Below are 15696 nucleotides of genomic sequence, written 5' to 3' on the forward strand. Positions count from 1 at the left end.
TAACGTTTTTGTTATGTGGCTCACCTGGCTATACCAGTGTTGGTGATATGGTCTGCGCGGCAACGCATAACCCATATCAACACTCAGGGTATTTTTTTTTTACAAACAATGTATCATAACCGCATTAATATTTAATGTACAAAAAATACTCCATTAACAGATTATATCTAGCTGAGTGATACAATATCAGCAATCAAAACAATAAAATATGACTATTCGCTACCTAAATAGATTCCACCAACCTGGAGCAATAATAATAACCATGAATAAGGCTTCGTTTTTCTTTAGCAAATGGTGGCCTGGAATCGAGGCTATAGTGTATCCCATTCTTCCAACCGACCTAATCGACTCTAGGTAAATTCCTACAGTGCATTTCATTCCCATCCACCGGAAGCTACGCTTACGAAGCTCGCAAAAAAAGGACATAACACCAACCGGCCATAACACGCTCGGGACCTCAATAAATTATAATCTGTACTAAGGGAAACGTTGGTATCAAAAATCTCGAAAAGAACGTCGCTTTCTCTGCAGGAATTCTTATTTGAGTTCCAGAAGCATCTCCGAACGCTTTCGTACTGTTCGAACCTACCGGTAACAAATCTAGCAGCCCACTTCTGAATTGCGTCGATGTCTTCCTTCAGTGCGACCTGGTACTGATCCCAAACACTCGAGCAACGCTCAAGAAAAGGTCGCAACAGCGTCCTATATGCGGTCTCCTTTACAGGTGAACCACTCGTTCCTAAAATTCTCCCAATAAACTGAAGACGATCATTCGCCTTCTTTACCACAGTTCTCAAACGCTCGTTCTACCACATATCGCTTTGCAGTGTTACGCCCAGATACTTAAATGACTAAAACTTTGAAACTATTCCACATGCTTGTACCTTCGTTAACAGTCTGCAATGGACACTGTGTCAAATGCTTTCCAGAAATCTGGAAATATGGAATCTGCCTGTTGCCCTTCATCCATACTTCGCAGTATATCATGTGAGAAAAGGTCAACCTGAGTTTCGCACTAGAGATGCTTTCTAAAACCATGCTGATTCGTGGATATAAGCTTCTCAGTCTCAAGAAAATTTATTATATTCGAACTGAAAACATGTTGAAGGATTCTGCAGCAAACCGAAGTTAGGGACATTGGTCTGTAATTTTGCGAGTCCGTTCTTTGCCCTTGTTACATACAGGAGTCACCTGCGCTTTTTTCCAGTCACTTGGGACTTTGTAATGGGCGAGAGATTTACGATTAATGCAAGCTGGGTAAGGGGCCAATGCTGTAGAGTACTCTTTGTAAAATCGAACTGGGATTCCATCCTCACCTGGTGATTTATTTGCTTTCAAATCCTTCAGTTGCTTCTCTATGCCAGGTATGATTATTACCGTGTCATCCATACTGCATTCTGTCCGATGGTCAAATAATGGTACGTTTGTACGATTCTCCTGGGTGAACGATTTCTTTAACGTGAAATTTAAAACATCGGCTTCGGTTTGCTATCTTCAACTACCACACCGGGCTAGTCAACAAGGGGCTGAATGTAAGCCTTATACCCGATTAGTGACTTTACGTAGGACGAGAATTTCCTCGGGTTCTCTGCCAGATCTTTTACTAAGATGTGACGGTGGTAGCTGCATGCTTCAAGCGTAAAGTTCCTCTACACCCATCTGGAACTAAATGACATGTTAAAAACTGCTTATCTGCTCTGTCTAGCAGAAACACTCTCCTGGGCCTCTTCATTGATTTATAAACTTTCGTAATCCTAGATGCTAATCCCCTTTTATATACTGACATTGTCGATAAGGTCCAGCCCATTTGTAGCTACGAGGTCTGAGATATTTCTATTGCGTGTGGGCTGCCGAGGTAGCTGCTCAAGACAGTTTTCAGGAAACATGTTCGAAAGTATTTTGCATGACTGTCTGTCTGTACCCCATGCAGTGAATGCGTTGACATGTATGTCTATTACTCGTCGGGTTAAAGTCACCTCCAAGTAGTATTGCATGATCTGGGTATTTACGAGATATTGACCATAGAGTTTCTTTGAATGTCTCTAGACAGCCGCAGCAGAATCGTGTGGCCAGTAAAAACATCCAACAATTGATTTGGTTTCACCTACATCTACTATATGCGACCAGATGACCTCACTGCCGCACTCAACTTCGACCTCAGTATAGACATTGAGTACGGCTCGTAGATTGTTCTTTTTATATTTTCTCTTTGTTTCGATGTCATTCGCATCAGGAACCGTGTCGGTTAAGAGTGAAGATACCAAGAATTGCTGAAAGATTGCAGATATGTCCATTCTTTCACATCCAAAATTAGGAAACCTTGAATACTTTTAGGTTTTCGAACCGAAACTCCAGAACAATAAAACCATTTTGTCCTACGTTCACCTTTCGTGAGTTGACTATTACCATGCGCGATAAGTCACTATAGTAATTTCCAAATTGTTTACGGACGTGTGGTGTTGATATTCTCATTAACAGCTATATGCGTTACTGAAGAATTAATTTTATTGCGTGATGCAAAGGAGGTTAAAAAATGAAAGTAGCACTGAGAAATAACAACAGTACTTCCGCGTCGAATCTGGCGTGTAGACGAAACTGGTCTCAGTTTGTCGAACAACGGTTCCACCGCTTGCAACGCTACTTGGTAACGATCTCGAATGTTGGCCTGACACCCTTCGATGCATCTCCCACCTCTGAACGACACGTCGAGGAAGTTGTGGTAAAATGTCACTGACTGAACGCCTGAGGAATTTGCTGGCCGAGATACAGGTTGGACAGGGACGGCTGGTTACCTGTCTCCGCCAACGCGACTGCGAATTTACTTCGTTCCACCCTGACAGCTCACAACAGTAAACGGTTCGACCAGAGTGTTTTCCGGTCAATGTCACGCAGTGTGGGTGTTGCAGCTGTGTGCAGGGGCTTTACCAACAACTAATTTCTCACAGTTGCAAATGAACTGGAATCATTTTTTAACTTCAGTGACACACTTCCAACAGTTAAAAATTTTAAGCAACTAGGATCAGTTATGAAAGAAGATAACCGTTCAATTGAAGCAGAATAACCTCTAATTGGAATAACTGGCGTGTAACTTTAGGGGGTCTGTGCGATGTAAAAACGCCCATAAAAATCAAAGGCAAAACGTAGAAAATGGCTAGACCGACGCAACTGTATGTTACTGAAGTCTTGGGCATCAAAACAGATACACGAACAGGAAATCGATGCAATGGAAATGCTACGATGAACTAGAGGAGTAACATTAAAAGGAAGTGCCCAATAAATTTTAAAGGCGTCTAGATAAATGAAAAATCTCACAATCAACACTAAGACATGTTGACATGCCATGAAAAAGTGCTTTTCCACAGCTGCAGAGACGAGAGGAAGAGGAAAATTTCAAACTAGTGGGTTGACTTATGTCCAAATTGATATGAAGAAATTAAGTCCTAGTAAATACAATGCCGCTGAATTAGGATCGCCATCACTAACAGGAAAAGACGAAATCAGGATAGAGTGACTACATTCATTCTGTTTACTGCAATATTCAGAAACAGTAACGTGTTTTACGTGAACAACAAATTCCAGAAAGTAATTCTGACAATTGCGGTAAGAGACGTGCAAATGCCACTCCCGATTCGTCTTTCCCACTTTATTAAAGGACCATTCGTCTCCTTACAGTAGTAAAGGTGACTGGCATTTGTATATCTTTCTTCTATGGCTTTTTTCCTCAAATGTGGCAGAAAATCATTTTTCGGTGACAACATGTTTGATTATTTTCAAATATCTGACGCAAACCGACGGTACCTCTGACATTAAGCATACTGAACTAAAACAGCTTATACATTAACGGAAAGTCGGCCGGAGTGGCCGTGCGGTTCTAGGCGCTACAGTCTGGAACCGAGCGACCGCTACGGTCGCAGGTTCGAATCCCGCCTCGGGCATGGATGTGTGTGATGTCCTTAGGTTAGATAGGTTTAATTAGTTCTAAGTTCTAGGCGACTGATGACCTTAGAAGTTAAGTCGCATAGTGCTCAGAGCCATTTGAACCATTAACGGAAAAAAAATTCGCAGCACCAAGAAGGAGTTGAGCGACACATACGAAAGTTGGTAGGCAAACGTTTCTACACCTGATAGATGATATGTGTTCCAGTTTCGGGCCAGTCGCAGATGGGTGGCGCTAGTGGCGCCACTAAGAGGATGCAAATCAGGTTTGCTTCAAATACACACTGTAACGGCCGTCAGAGTTAGTTGACTTTGACTTAGGACGTTGTGACTTGATGTTGGTCAAGAATGCCTTTAAAGCAACAAAGACGCTATTATGAGCATCTCACTCAGTTTGAAAGAAGTCCTTTTACAGAGCTACAAGAAGCTGGATGTTCCCTCTGCGATACTGCAGAAAGATTTGGCAGAAATGTAGCCAATGTACGTGATTGCTGGCAGCGGTGGTAACGAAATTGTACGGTCGCAACAAGACCAAGTTCCGTACGGTCACGTCGCACTACAGAGACGAAGACCGTCCTCTGGCTCTGGCACAATTTGAGCGGCAGTTTGTACCATAGTGGCACAACGAACTGTTGCAAATCGGCTACTTCAAGGCGATCTCCGAGCCAGACGGCCTGTAACGTGCATTCCACTGACCCCAAACCACCGCCATTTGCGACTTCTGTGGTATGAAGCGAGAGCTTATTCTAGAGCCGCATCGACGTTGTTACGTTTTCCGATGAAAGCTGCTTCTGCCTCAGTGCCAGTGATAGTCTTTTGTTGGGTAGAAGGAGGCCAATTGAGTGCCTGCTACCAACGTGTCTGCATGCTAGAGCCGCTGGACCTACATCTGGTATTATGGTCTGAGGTGCGATTTCGTTTGACAGCGGGAGCACTCTCGTGGTTATCCCACGCATCCTGACTGCAAATTTTTAAGTCAGTCTGGTGATTGGATCTGTTGTGCTACCATTCATGAACAGCATTCCAGGAGCTGTCTTCCAACAGGATAACTCTCTCTCAGTTACCGCTGTTGTACCCCAATATGCCGTACAGAATGTCGACATGATGCCTTGCCTGCTTGATGATTAGATCTGTCTCCAACTGTGCACATATGAGACATGATCGGACGACAACTCTAGAGTCATCCGCATACCATCCCTGTATTGACCTACCTTGTGCAACAGGCATTGAACCCCCCCCCCCTCCCCCCCCCCTCCTCCCCCCCCCCACGCCCCTGCACAACACAATCCTTGCATGTCTGCATTCTTGCATTAAAAATTCAGGCGATTACACCGGTTATTAATGCACCAGCATTTCAAGTTTGCAGTGACTTGTCTCGTGCTTACATTAACCTACGAACTTGCAATATCAATCACTTAGCAATGTTATACAGACTAAGGTACTTCCAAAATTTCTTTACATTAATTATTTTTTGGTGCTGCAATTTTTTTCCGTCACTGTAGAAAAGCAAAGAAACTAGTGTTCCAAGATATCAAATTTTTTAACTACATAATCTGTTTCACCACTCCACTGACATTCTCATATACATTATTGCCACCGTGTACATGTGTTTACTGATAATTGCTGCACTTGTAACTAATTGTCTATGAAAAAATTTTCCGGGATTTCAACCATTATGACAGGAAGTGAGTCAATAAGCTAAAAGTATTAAAATTATATATAATATGTTTAACTTACATGCAAAAGATTTCAGTAAATTGTAGTTGCACCGGCCATTGTGGCCGAGCGGTTCTAGGTGCTTCAGCCCGGAACCGCGCTGCTGCTACGGTCGCAGGTTCGAATCCTGCCTCGGGAATGGATGTGTGTGATGTCCTTAGGTTAATTAGGTTTAAGTAGTTCTAAGTCTAGGGACTGATGACCTCAGATGTTAAGTCCCATAGTGCTTAGAGCCATTTGAACCATTTGAAATTGTAGTCAGTGGTGTGCATTAGATCTTTGAAAGGGTTAGTGAAACACTTTATGTCATCAAGATAAATCTTATACCTCCATTTTATATAACAGTAAAATTCATCGAGACGTTAACTCAATTTAACGACACGTAAAAACAACGTAGCTTCGGCTGCACAGATAATGCGAGAGGCAGAGCGTGCCCCACGAAGAGGTTTTTCTTTTTTCAGAATAATTTCAGTGAATATGAATAACTTGCTACAGACATAACAGGTGGTATGACATTTCCACTGAGGGATTGAAGCCGGCTGCGGTGGTCTAGCGGTTCTGGCGCTGCAGTCCGGAACCGCGGGGCTGCTACGGTCGCAGGTTCGAATCCTGCCTCGGGCATGGGTGTGTGTGATGTCCTTAGGTTAGTTAGGTTTAAGTAGTTCTAAGTTCTAGGGGACTTATGACCTAAGATGTTGAGTCCCATAGTGCTCAGAGCCATTTGAACCATTTGAGGGATTGAACATGAAGGAATTTATGAACGATGTCAGCTTTTTATTGATCAAACATGTATTGTAGAAATATGCTTATTCGATACCCTCCAAAGCAGAGACACAAAGCGGTAATGTGAAACATAACTGATGTGGGACAGTAGACTGACTGTCGTCTAGGAGAAGGTTCCCATCATTTCTGACTGTAGAGAATATGATTTTGTGATACAGTATCATATGATTTATACTGACCTGTTACCTTACATCTCTGAACTCCTTCGACGTCTTCTATTATGTCCGATTCAAAAATCAAAGCGGTACTCCAGGATTTTGTGAAATGAGAGGTAAACGTCTTTTGCTTTAATTACGTGTTAATTCCTTTTCTTTGATGTAACATACGGCGCCATGGCTTTACTCATGCTGTTACAAGATTCAGTTGTAATTTACAACCCTCTTGAGGTCCAATGTTATGAAATGTCCAATGCTGAAATACTGGATCTAAAGATGACTATACTCTACAGTTGTTTGGATAAACTCTGTCATTGTCATCTGAATGAGCTAAAAATAATAGAATTGGTCGTACTGTCTTCTATGCTGTTTCGTTATCAGATTAACACATTTCTTTCAAACTTCTTCCAATAAATGTCGAAGCCTTTGGTAGTAATCCAATGGCGATTCTGGGTACAAACAGAACATTGTCATTTGGATTGGCTACATATGGGGGCAGGTGCAAATGCATGACACTAACATGCCCCACCCCTTACTTACTCCAGGTCCCCCTCCCCTCCCTGCTCATCCTTCCTCACCCTTCTCCCCTCTCCTAAAGCATGTACCTCTCCCATCGTCACTGTCCCTTTCCACTACTCTCCCCTTTCCTCGAATCAGAGTCCAGTTTTGTACTGGCCATTAAAATGAAACAGCTGGAGTCCGTATATTTCTATAGTCGCCATCTCGTCAGGGTTGGCAGAACTGGATAGCTTCATTAGCTTTTGCACAACAGAAGCATATCTTTTGTCAGCATTCACAGAACAAACCTGGTTTTGTCATCATTTTTAGACACCATACCCATCATCATTCATAGAACCCACACTGTTTCGCCAGCAAAACATACACACACACATACACACGCACACACACACACACACACACACACACACACACACACACACACACACCAGTTTTACTCTTTACCGACCATTAAGACGGCTCAGCCAACCAGTCTGTAGGCTAGAGTTGGCCATTTGTTCTCTACCGCACTTGGTTCATAAAAAAAGACTGTGGACTCGCAAATTAAGAATCAAAATGTTATTTCCATGTCTAAATTGTCTTAATTTTTTTCTGTAACAGTTCAAAACTTATTTGGTTAAAACAATATGCTAAGAAGTCAAGGTAGTAATAGTTTACAGATTCTACTAGCCCTACTTGAGACTATGTTGCTGGTAGTACAAAAACGAACTTTCAATACCTGGACAAACAACATTTTAATGTGAAAAGAAGATAATGCATTATGTTCTACACTAGAAAAATATAATGGGCGTTATTGACTAGCTAATTTATCTGTTACTTTTTATCTTGGGTCTGTCTGATATTGTGCTCCACTGGTGTACAAATGCGAACTTTGGGGGAGGCTACAACATTTACTGATTGGAACTATGGTGCAATGCCTCTACAAAATGTTTCAGGACTGTATTCTAATAATCAGCTACTGAATAATACCAATATCTATAGCATGCTTATCCATTGGCGTCACACTTTCAGATGCTTTAGCACAAAGAAGCATAATAAAAATAAGGTGTATTGTAGAGGAATTTAATATGGTATATCATTAAAACTGCGTATTTTTGTAATATACAAGTGTGACTATGAAAAGCACCAAGTACGATATGAGAGCTTTCTAAACACTTAGATAAATTTGGCGAGTCCACAGTTTACTTCTGTTAAAGATAACGATGGGCAAGGTTCCGCACAGAGGAAAGTTCAATCTCTGATCGCTAACGAAAATTTGATCTTTGCACCAAAATAAAACAGCACTTATAATGGTCGATATGATTTATCACAATACGTAAAGATTTCTTCTGTGGCAGCACAAGACGCATATGGCTCACTTACTGGCACTGCTTATCTAACTTACTGGTTAAGACATAGTTGGCGATGACTGAATGACTTGTGCTATCACACAATATACTGAACAGTAATTTTAACGTGTGAAACCAATACACACATAAAATATAAGACGAGAGTTGCTAGTTTTAACTATTTTTCATACAGCTATGGAACGAGGGTTCCTGTGCTTTCTGCTACCCGCTTTCGACTATCTTTCAGTGTCTTGTTCCTGCCCACTTGTAGCTACTTTTGAACGTCACCATCGAAAAGACCTGTGCGTAAGTAGATTATCGTAAGTAGGAGGCTATATTAGAATTTTTGGCAATAAAACAAGTAAGAAAATAAATATACATTTGCCAGTATAAAAAGAAAACAAATACGCTCGTACAAAATCTGTATTAATTGTTTCATACTCATGCAAGAGAAAACGAATTTTGTTTGTTTGATGAAGTTTTAATAACATCCAGCTTAATTTGTACCTTATAATTTAAATGTACATCTGAATCATCTAATTGTTTTTCCAACAAGTATTTCTGTAATGCAAAGAAGGAATATTTCCGAGTTCTAGTACATGCCTAACCTTTCTTGTAAATTATCTATCTCAGCTCTTTAACGATTAGCTCCATTCCTTCTTGCAGCTCTTCCAGGTGAAAGCTTTAGGGAATCTGAATTTTGCTTACTATTTCCTGCTAAAGTATTCCAAGCATTCTTGGGTGTGTAAAGAAAAGTTATGTTAAAGTGACACGTTCCACATCATTAGGATACGGCGTGTTCATGATATATGGAACAAGCACTAATGTAATGTACATTGGCAACTCTTTCCCACAATCTTGTGGGATTTCCGTATAGAATTTTAAGTTTAAAGCATAGAAAATCAATTAGATCAAATGTAGTTATTCCACCTGTTTTAAACTCTGCAAACAGATTTTCTCTTGCTAGATGCAGAATTCCCAGTCTACCAAATCTAAATACAATGTAACCACCCTTTCGAAGCAGATTCTTGTGGGAATCGAGATTTACAGACAGAGTTATTGCGTATCCATTAATATAATAACAGCCTCGAATCCATTATTTGCTTCAAGTACTCCAATTTATGACCACTTTCCATTCCTATTTACAGTAAATGCTGATATCTTGTATTCTCCAATTGTATCTAGATTTTTCCATGAACATAACTGGAGACGTAAGAGCTATCAAGGCAGGTTGTGAATCGTGAGGGGATAGCTTATTTGGATTGGTTTTGGTCCTGCATTAGGTGTTCATCCCTATGGAAGATCAATGTCTATGTGGATCTGCATTTCCATAAGAACATTAGGTGACGTGTTCAATTACAGTATGCAACTAGCACGAGTATGTCTTATGAATGCAAGACATAACACTTGCAAAAATGCTTCGCTCCACAAACCGACTAAAGTGCGAGTCATTTATGACAGCGGCCGAGTTTAAGTTCGTTCTGCGCATCTGACGTCACAAAACACAGTCGGCCAATGAACAGAGAACGACGTTGCCAGAGCTCGACTGCAGTACAGAGCACGGACGAGTGTCTTCAATTTTAGAAACGTTCAGTCATAAATAAAGTAACTGAACGAAAGCAATGTCTTGATAGCAGAATTTCTTTTATAGAAACTTTGAAAAAAGCATTCTTTATTCCACTTGGCTCATATTCTATTAATTAATTAAACCAAACAAGCAATAAGCCTCCTAATTCAGGCGATAGCAAGGAAAGGTGTTTGTATCATTCTCACTAACCGCTTTTTCGCAATAAAGAACAGCGGTAATTGTTTATTTCCTATTGTACTTCGACGAAACGTGAGTAGTTCATAGTCATACCAACAGTGTTTGTCGGTATTTTGCGTCCTATTTTAAACAACTCCAGGAACCACATTAAACGATGAGCTGCGTTGGCGTAATGGTTAAAGTGTTTGGCTACTAAGCGAAGGGTTCTGAGTTCAACCCTTGTTCTGTGCATAATATTTCCTTCATTTAAAAACCATATCGAAGTGTCTTACTTCACGAATTTTATTCGTTTGAATGTAATTTTTTTGAAATTTCTAGTGGCAACTGAAATCGACCATATGGAAAGTATACGCTATGGACTTTTACCTCTGCAATCTCTTCGAAATTTCGTGCAGTGGTTTACTACATTTAATGCTTCACAATAACTGCGTTGAACATCGAAACAAAATTAAGTCATTTATGGGGTGAAGGTATCAGTCAAGAAGATGTGTAAAAATCAAATTTTTGGGCCAAATAGTTTTTGTGAAATCGAATGATAAGTGTGTGTGAAAGTAGTCGGAACACCATGTGTCTGCACAGGCGAGCAGTGCAGTGATGACAAAATCGCTCACAGCGCGGAATGTGGGGAGCACGTCTCTGTAGCAGCGAAAGGGTTAATGCGGCCGTGGTGGCTTTACTTCATAAACTGCGCGCTCCCCCCTAAACGTAAGTTTGCTTGGCGCGTGCAACTGGCAACGCGGTAATCTCCCGCGTCTGGGCGGGCATACGCGAACCGCCAAGATAAAAGAATTGAAATATAGTTGGAAAGATGTTGGACACTTATAGAAGAGATGGGAGGATAATCTTGAATTCCTTTTTGAACTGAGCATACTGCACTCACCACCATAAAAATGTTATTGTTGATGTTGATAATGATGAAGATGATGATGATAATGCTAAAAAGAATGTCCTATTGCCACACTCAGAATCTGTGAAATATAACAAACTCGGCTTTATGCAACTTGACTGACAAACGACTGTGACGGAAACAATCAGATTCGTATTTTCCATTCTTATTTTTAGTATTTGCTTGTCGCCTTGGTTGCTTTAGTTCCCAATGAAATTTTGTAAGTGCTTGCTAGTTACAGACCAATACTTTTCACAATGACAGTATGCATATACATGCTGGTATATGTGACCCTCTCCCTCCCAGAGTATCACTTTCTACATCTACATCTGCATCACCGAGCGTGGTGGCGCAGTGGTAGCACACTGGACTCGCATTCGGGAGGACGACGGTTCAATCCCGCGTCCGACCATCCTGAACTAGGTTTTCCGTGATTTCCCTAAATCGCTCCAGGCAAATGCTAGGGTGGTTCCTTTGAAAGGGCTGGGCCGACTTTCTTCCCCATCCTTCCCTAATCCGATGGGACCGATGACCTCGCTGTTTGGTCTCTTCCCCCAAACAACCCAACCCAACCCAACATCTATATCTAATTTACCTGTGTATGTGTCGTGTTTCAGCGACGCTGCTGGGCTTCGAGTGCCTGGTGCGGGAGCAGTGCTCACTGAAGGTGGCCAACAGCAGCTGCATACACGGCCTGTGCCGCTGTGAGCCCGGATTCCTGCAGTTCCGCCGACACACCTGTCTCAGCCGTGAGTACCAACCACGCCTCAGACCCAATCTTAACTACGAAGCAAGGTCGATTGACATTCGAGAAGACGGCGGTTCACATTCCTATCTGGCCATCTAGATTTAGGTTTTCCATGGTTTTCTTAAATCGCTTACTGTAAACGCTGGGGTGGTTGCTGTGGAAGGAACACAGCCCAATCCGAGCTTACGTATCCTCTCTAATGTTCTCGTCCACGACAGTTAACTGTGGGGCACTGACTCGCGGTTTGGTCTGGAGTCTTCCCTTACTCGTTACACCAGATACTGGCTGCCTCCCACCTCTCCCAGAAGTCCTCTCGACAGGCTCCCACACGACTGTTCTTTTACTCGTACGGTTAATAGTAAAGTTGTTTTTGGATAGGTTCTGCATTCAGCAAACAGTTTTTTCCTCTTTTCTATCCAGACGTGTTTCGCTGGAGTTACATCATCGTTATTTTTTTTTTACATGTTGTCTTTGTCTTTTGGCCTCTTTTTACACTGTCGCAGTTATACAAGTTATATTGGTTAATATGGTCTTTTGCGAGTGTAATAGAAGTCTTATTAAAAACAAACGAGTTTCGTTTTATTTTAAAGCATCTCCGATGGCCACTGTAACAGTATTGCTTGTCTTACAATTTTGTTTCCAAGGACCGTGGTCAGTTCTCATGCTTTCACGCGCTACTATAAGCATCTACATCTACGTGATTAATCTGCTATTCACAATTTAGTGTCTGGCAGAGCGTTCAATGAACCACCTTCATGCTTTCTCTCTACCGTTCCACTCTCGAATGTCGCGCGGGAAAAACTAGCACTTAAATTTTTCGGTGCGAGCCGTGATTTCTCTTATTTTATCGTGATGATCAATTATCCCTATGTAGGTGGCTGCCAACAGAATGTTTTCGCAATCAGCGGAGAAAACTGGTGATTGAAATTTCATGAGAAGATTCCGTCGCAACGAAAAACGCCTTTATTTTAATGACTCCCTCTCCAATTCACGTATCATGTCTGTGGCACTATCTCCCCTACTTCGCGATAATACAAAACGAGGCGCACTCCTTTGAACTTTTTCAATATTATCCCCCAGTCCCACCTGATACAGATCCCACACCGGAAAGCAATATTCCACAACAGGGCAACATGTTAAATTATTGTAGCTGCTTATAGTATTTCTGTTTCTTACGTCATTCTTCACGTTCTTGTACACATATGCGGTAGATTTAAGCACCAGCACATTCAGTACCACTAAATGCATTCACGTCTTTTTGTTGTGAAACTCCACTGCCATCTCGTCATTTTGTGTACTTTCTCATATTGATGGATACGTTCGTCTTTTGTTTTGTTTTGGTGGTAGCAGGTGCGTCTGCTACTGCTCTGTGTGTATTCGTGTGAAGCTTTAAAAAACATGCTTCATCTTAATAAGACTTTTAAAACAACCGCAAAAGACGGTATTAAACTGTATAACTTAAAGTCTTTTTTTAAATTTGATTTTTAATAAATAACAGGTTACAACTATCTTACGGCAGGTTAAATCAATGTGCAGCTCACTATTGATGGCATATCCTCGAAGTGACTGGGGATTTAAGTGGTTCATATGGCTCTGAGCACTATGTGACTTAACGTCTGAGGTCATCAGTCCCCTAGAACTTAGAACTACTTAAACCTAACTAACCTAAGGACATCACACACATCCATGCCCGAGCCAGGATTCGAACCTGCGACCGTAGCTCTCGCGCGGTTCCAGACTGTAGCGCCTAGAACCGCTGAGCCATCCCGGCCGGCGGGATTTAACTGGTTGGGAATCTCTGTCCTGATCCGGATTGTAGTGTTATGCAGCATCTTGCTAGATTTAAGTTGCACTGCAAGTATCTCTAGAGCTTCATTTACGTAGAAAGACGGCAGTTTTTTAAATGAACCTTCCGTATGCATAACTGCAATGAAAACATTATCAACCACAGGATGTGCTCTGTTACTATTACAGCTTCCTCGGGTATTGGCTGACATCTCAGGTCAACTAGCCAAGCGACGTCTCTTTGACGAACCACTGGGAATGTCTGAATTGATTGTAGGCTTCATCAATGTCCCAAGAGCAGTTAGGGCAACAAAAGTCCATCCATGCGGGGCCCTGCTTGCATAGGTAAACCTTATACAGCTGAGGCGCGTCAGGTTTCCGGAAGACTTTTCGCTAACGACTGTTCCACCTCAACAGCCACGCATCTCATCGGCGGGCAACACACCTTTTGTACCATCCTCGCGATCCGGGCTGTTAAGGCAAGATCCCTGTGACACACGACGCGCCACCATTGCGTAGCTGAGTGGTCCCTGCAGGATCCCAGGGTTTATGGTATATAAGACTAGCGGCGCTCACCACTCCTAAGCTCAGGAACCTCCGCTTTCCAAACTTGTACCCGCTCAATGAAAGCTGAGCTCTGAAGTGCTTGCCATTTAGGCCGACGTGGGGGAGGGAGAGAGGGTACGTATGGTTTTATCGACGATACCACGGACGCGGCGAGCATTAACCTCCCGTCTTGCTAACGGTTCTCAGTTCAGTACTCTAATAATTAAACTATTAACTTAGGCATTTATGCACTCAATTGGGATTAGCAAAATCAATCAACAGACTGGAGGAAAAGGTATACGTCAATAAGGACAGGTTGCCTTCTTCAGGACTGAAGAGTAAAAATACCCTTTCGACTCTGAAGTCTACTGAATTTTTGTTGTACTAGTTACATCTCCATGCATTCAATTTTTGTAATATCACCAATACCATTACGGCTGGGTAACGTTCAGACCTACTGCTATTCTTGTAATTAATTCACATTTGTGGAAAAAATATTTGTGCACACATTTCGTATGCTGCTGGATCCAGTAGGGCTGTCACGTACAATGCACAATTTCCATAGGACAATTGCATATCTTCACATGGGTGAAAACTGTCTTTATATGGTCATTTTATGCTATCATATTTAAATTCACCCTAATGGCAACAGTTTCTTCCAGTTAACTCTCGAGTCTTTCTTTCCGGTTTCGTTCACATTTCTTGCATTAAAAAATGCGTGTAACCTACATTCAACAACCGGCACTAAAATTCAGTTCTAGCACAATGACACGTATATCAACACATGACGTATCTCATTTTACGGTCATTTGCGAGGAAAAAACGGTAAGTGCCATCAACCGATGTTCCTGAAACTTCGCTCAGTGGAAGAGAACATGTGTCTTGGGTTATTCGTAAATAATCGATCGTTTCTGGAAAAAAGGCCCGTCAATTTTCGAGGTATTTTCAGGTACTTTATCTGGCTTTTACCGCGCTATTTCCTCAGGTGAATTGGTAGACCAGTGGTTAGCGTCGCAGCTTTATTATTTTACGCATCGTGTTCGAAACCAGTTTATTACTCTCAGTTTTGTTTTTCTTTTATGTACCCATTTCTGTAGAAGTTAATACACGAATATTTTCCAAGGTATAATGATATAGCTTTCGACTTAATCGTCTACTAATTGTTTGTCAGATGGGTGAATTTTTTAAAAAAAAAATCAGAAAATTATTTGAAATTGTTTTCGGTAAAATTCCTGTAGTATGTTTGATTCATAATCGAATTGCAAGCGCTTTTTTTCGGAAAAGTAAACCTTATTCATGATTCACGCGAAAGTATTGCCAACGCGCGGAAGCTTTGGTAATGTTAACGACTTTTCTTTCTGTGTGAGATTCATATGAAGTGTGCCACAGTGTTGTGGCAAACCTGACTACGCACGATGCTCGTGGCGTTCGAACATCTGTGTTTCGAATGAGTCTGCGGTCGCTGTCATCTAAGAGAATGTACCAAATTTTATTGGAGAATAAACATATGAATAAAATATGAGAATGAA

The 15696-nt window shown here is 41.6% G+C and overlaps 1 protein-coding gene across 1 annotated transcript in view; it reads left to right on the top strand.

The window, feature by feature from the left end:
- LOC124777769 overlaps positions 1-15696 on the top strand; it is a 268850-nt gene that overhangs the window by 77393 nt on the left and 175761 nt on the right. The window contains exon 3 of the mRNA XM_047253279.1: positions 11706-11837. Within this exon, the coding sequence (XP_047109235.1) occupies positions 11706-11837 (132 nt within the window). The remainder of the gene's footprint in view (positions 1-11705; positions 11838-15696) is intronic.

Source organism: Schistocerca piceifrons, chromosome 1 (assembly GCF_021461385.2).
Source record: "Schistocerca piceifrons isolate TAMUIC-IGC-003096 chromosome 1, iqSchPice1.1, whole genome shotgun sequence".
Classification (NCBI taxonomy): Eukaryota; Metazoa; Arthropoda; class Insecta; order Orthoptera; family Acrididae; genus Schistocerca; species Schistocerca piceifrons.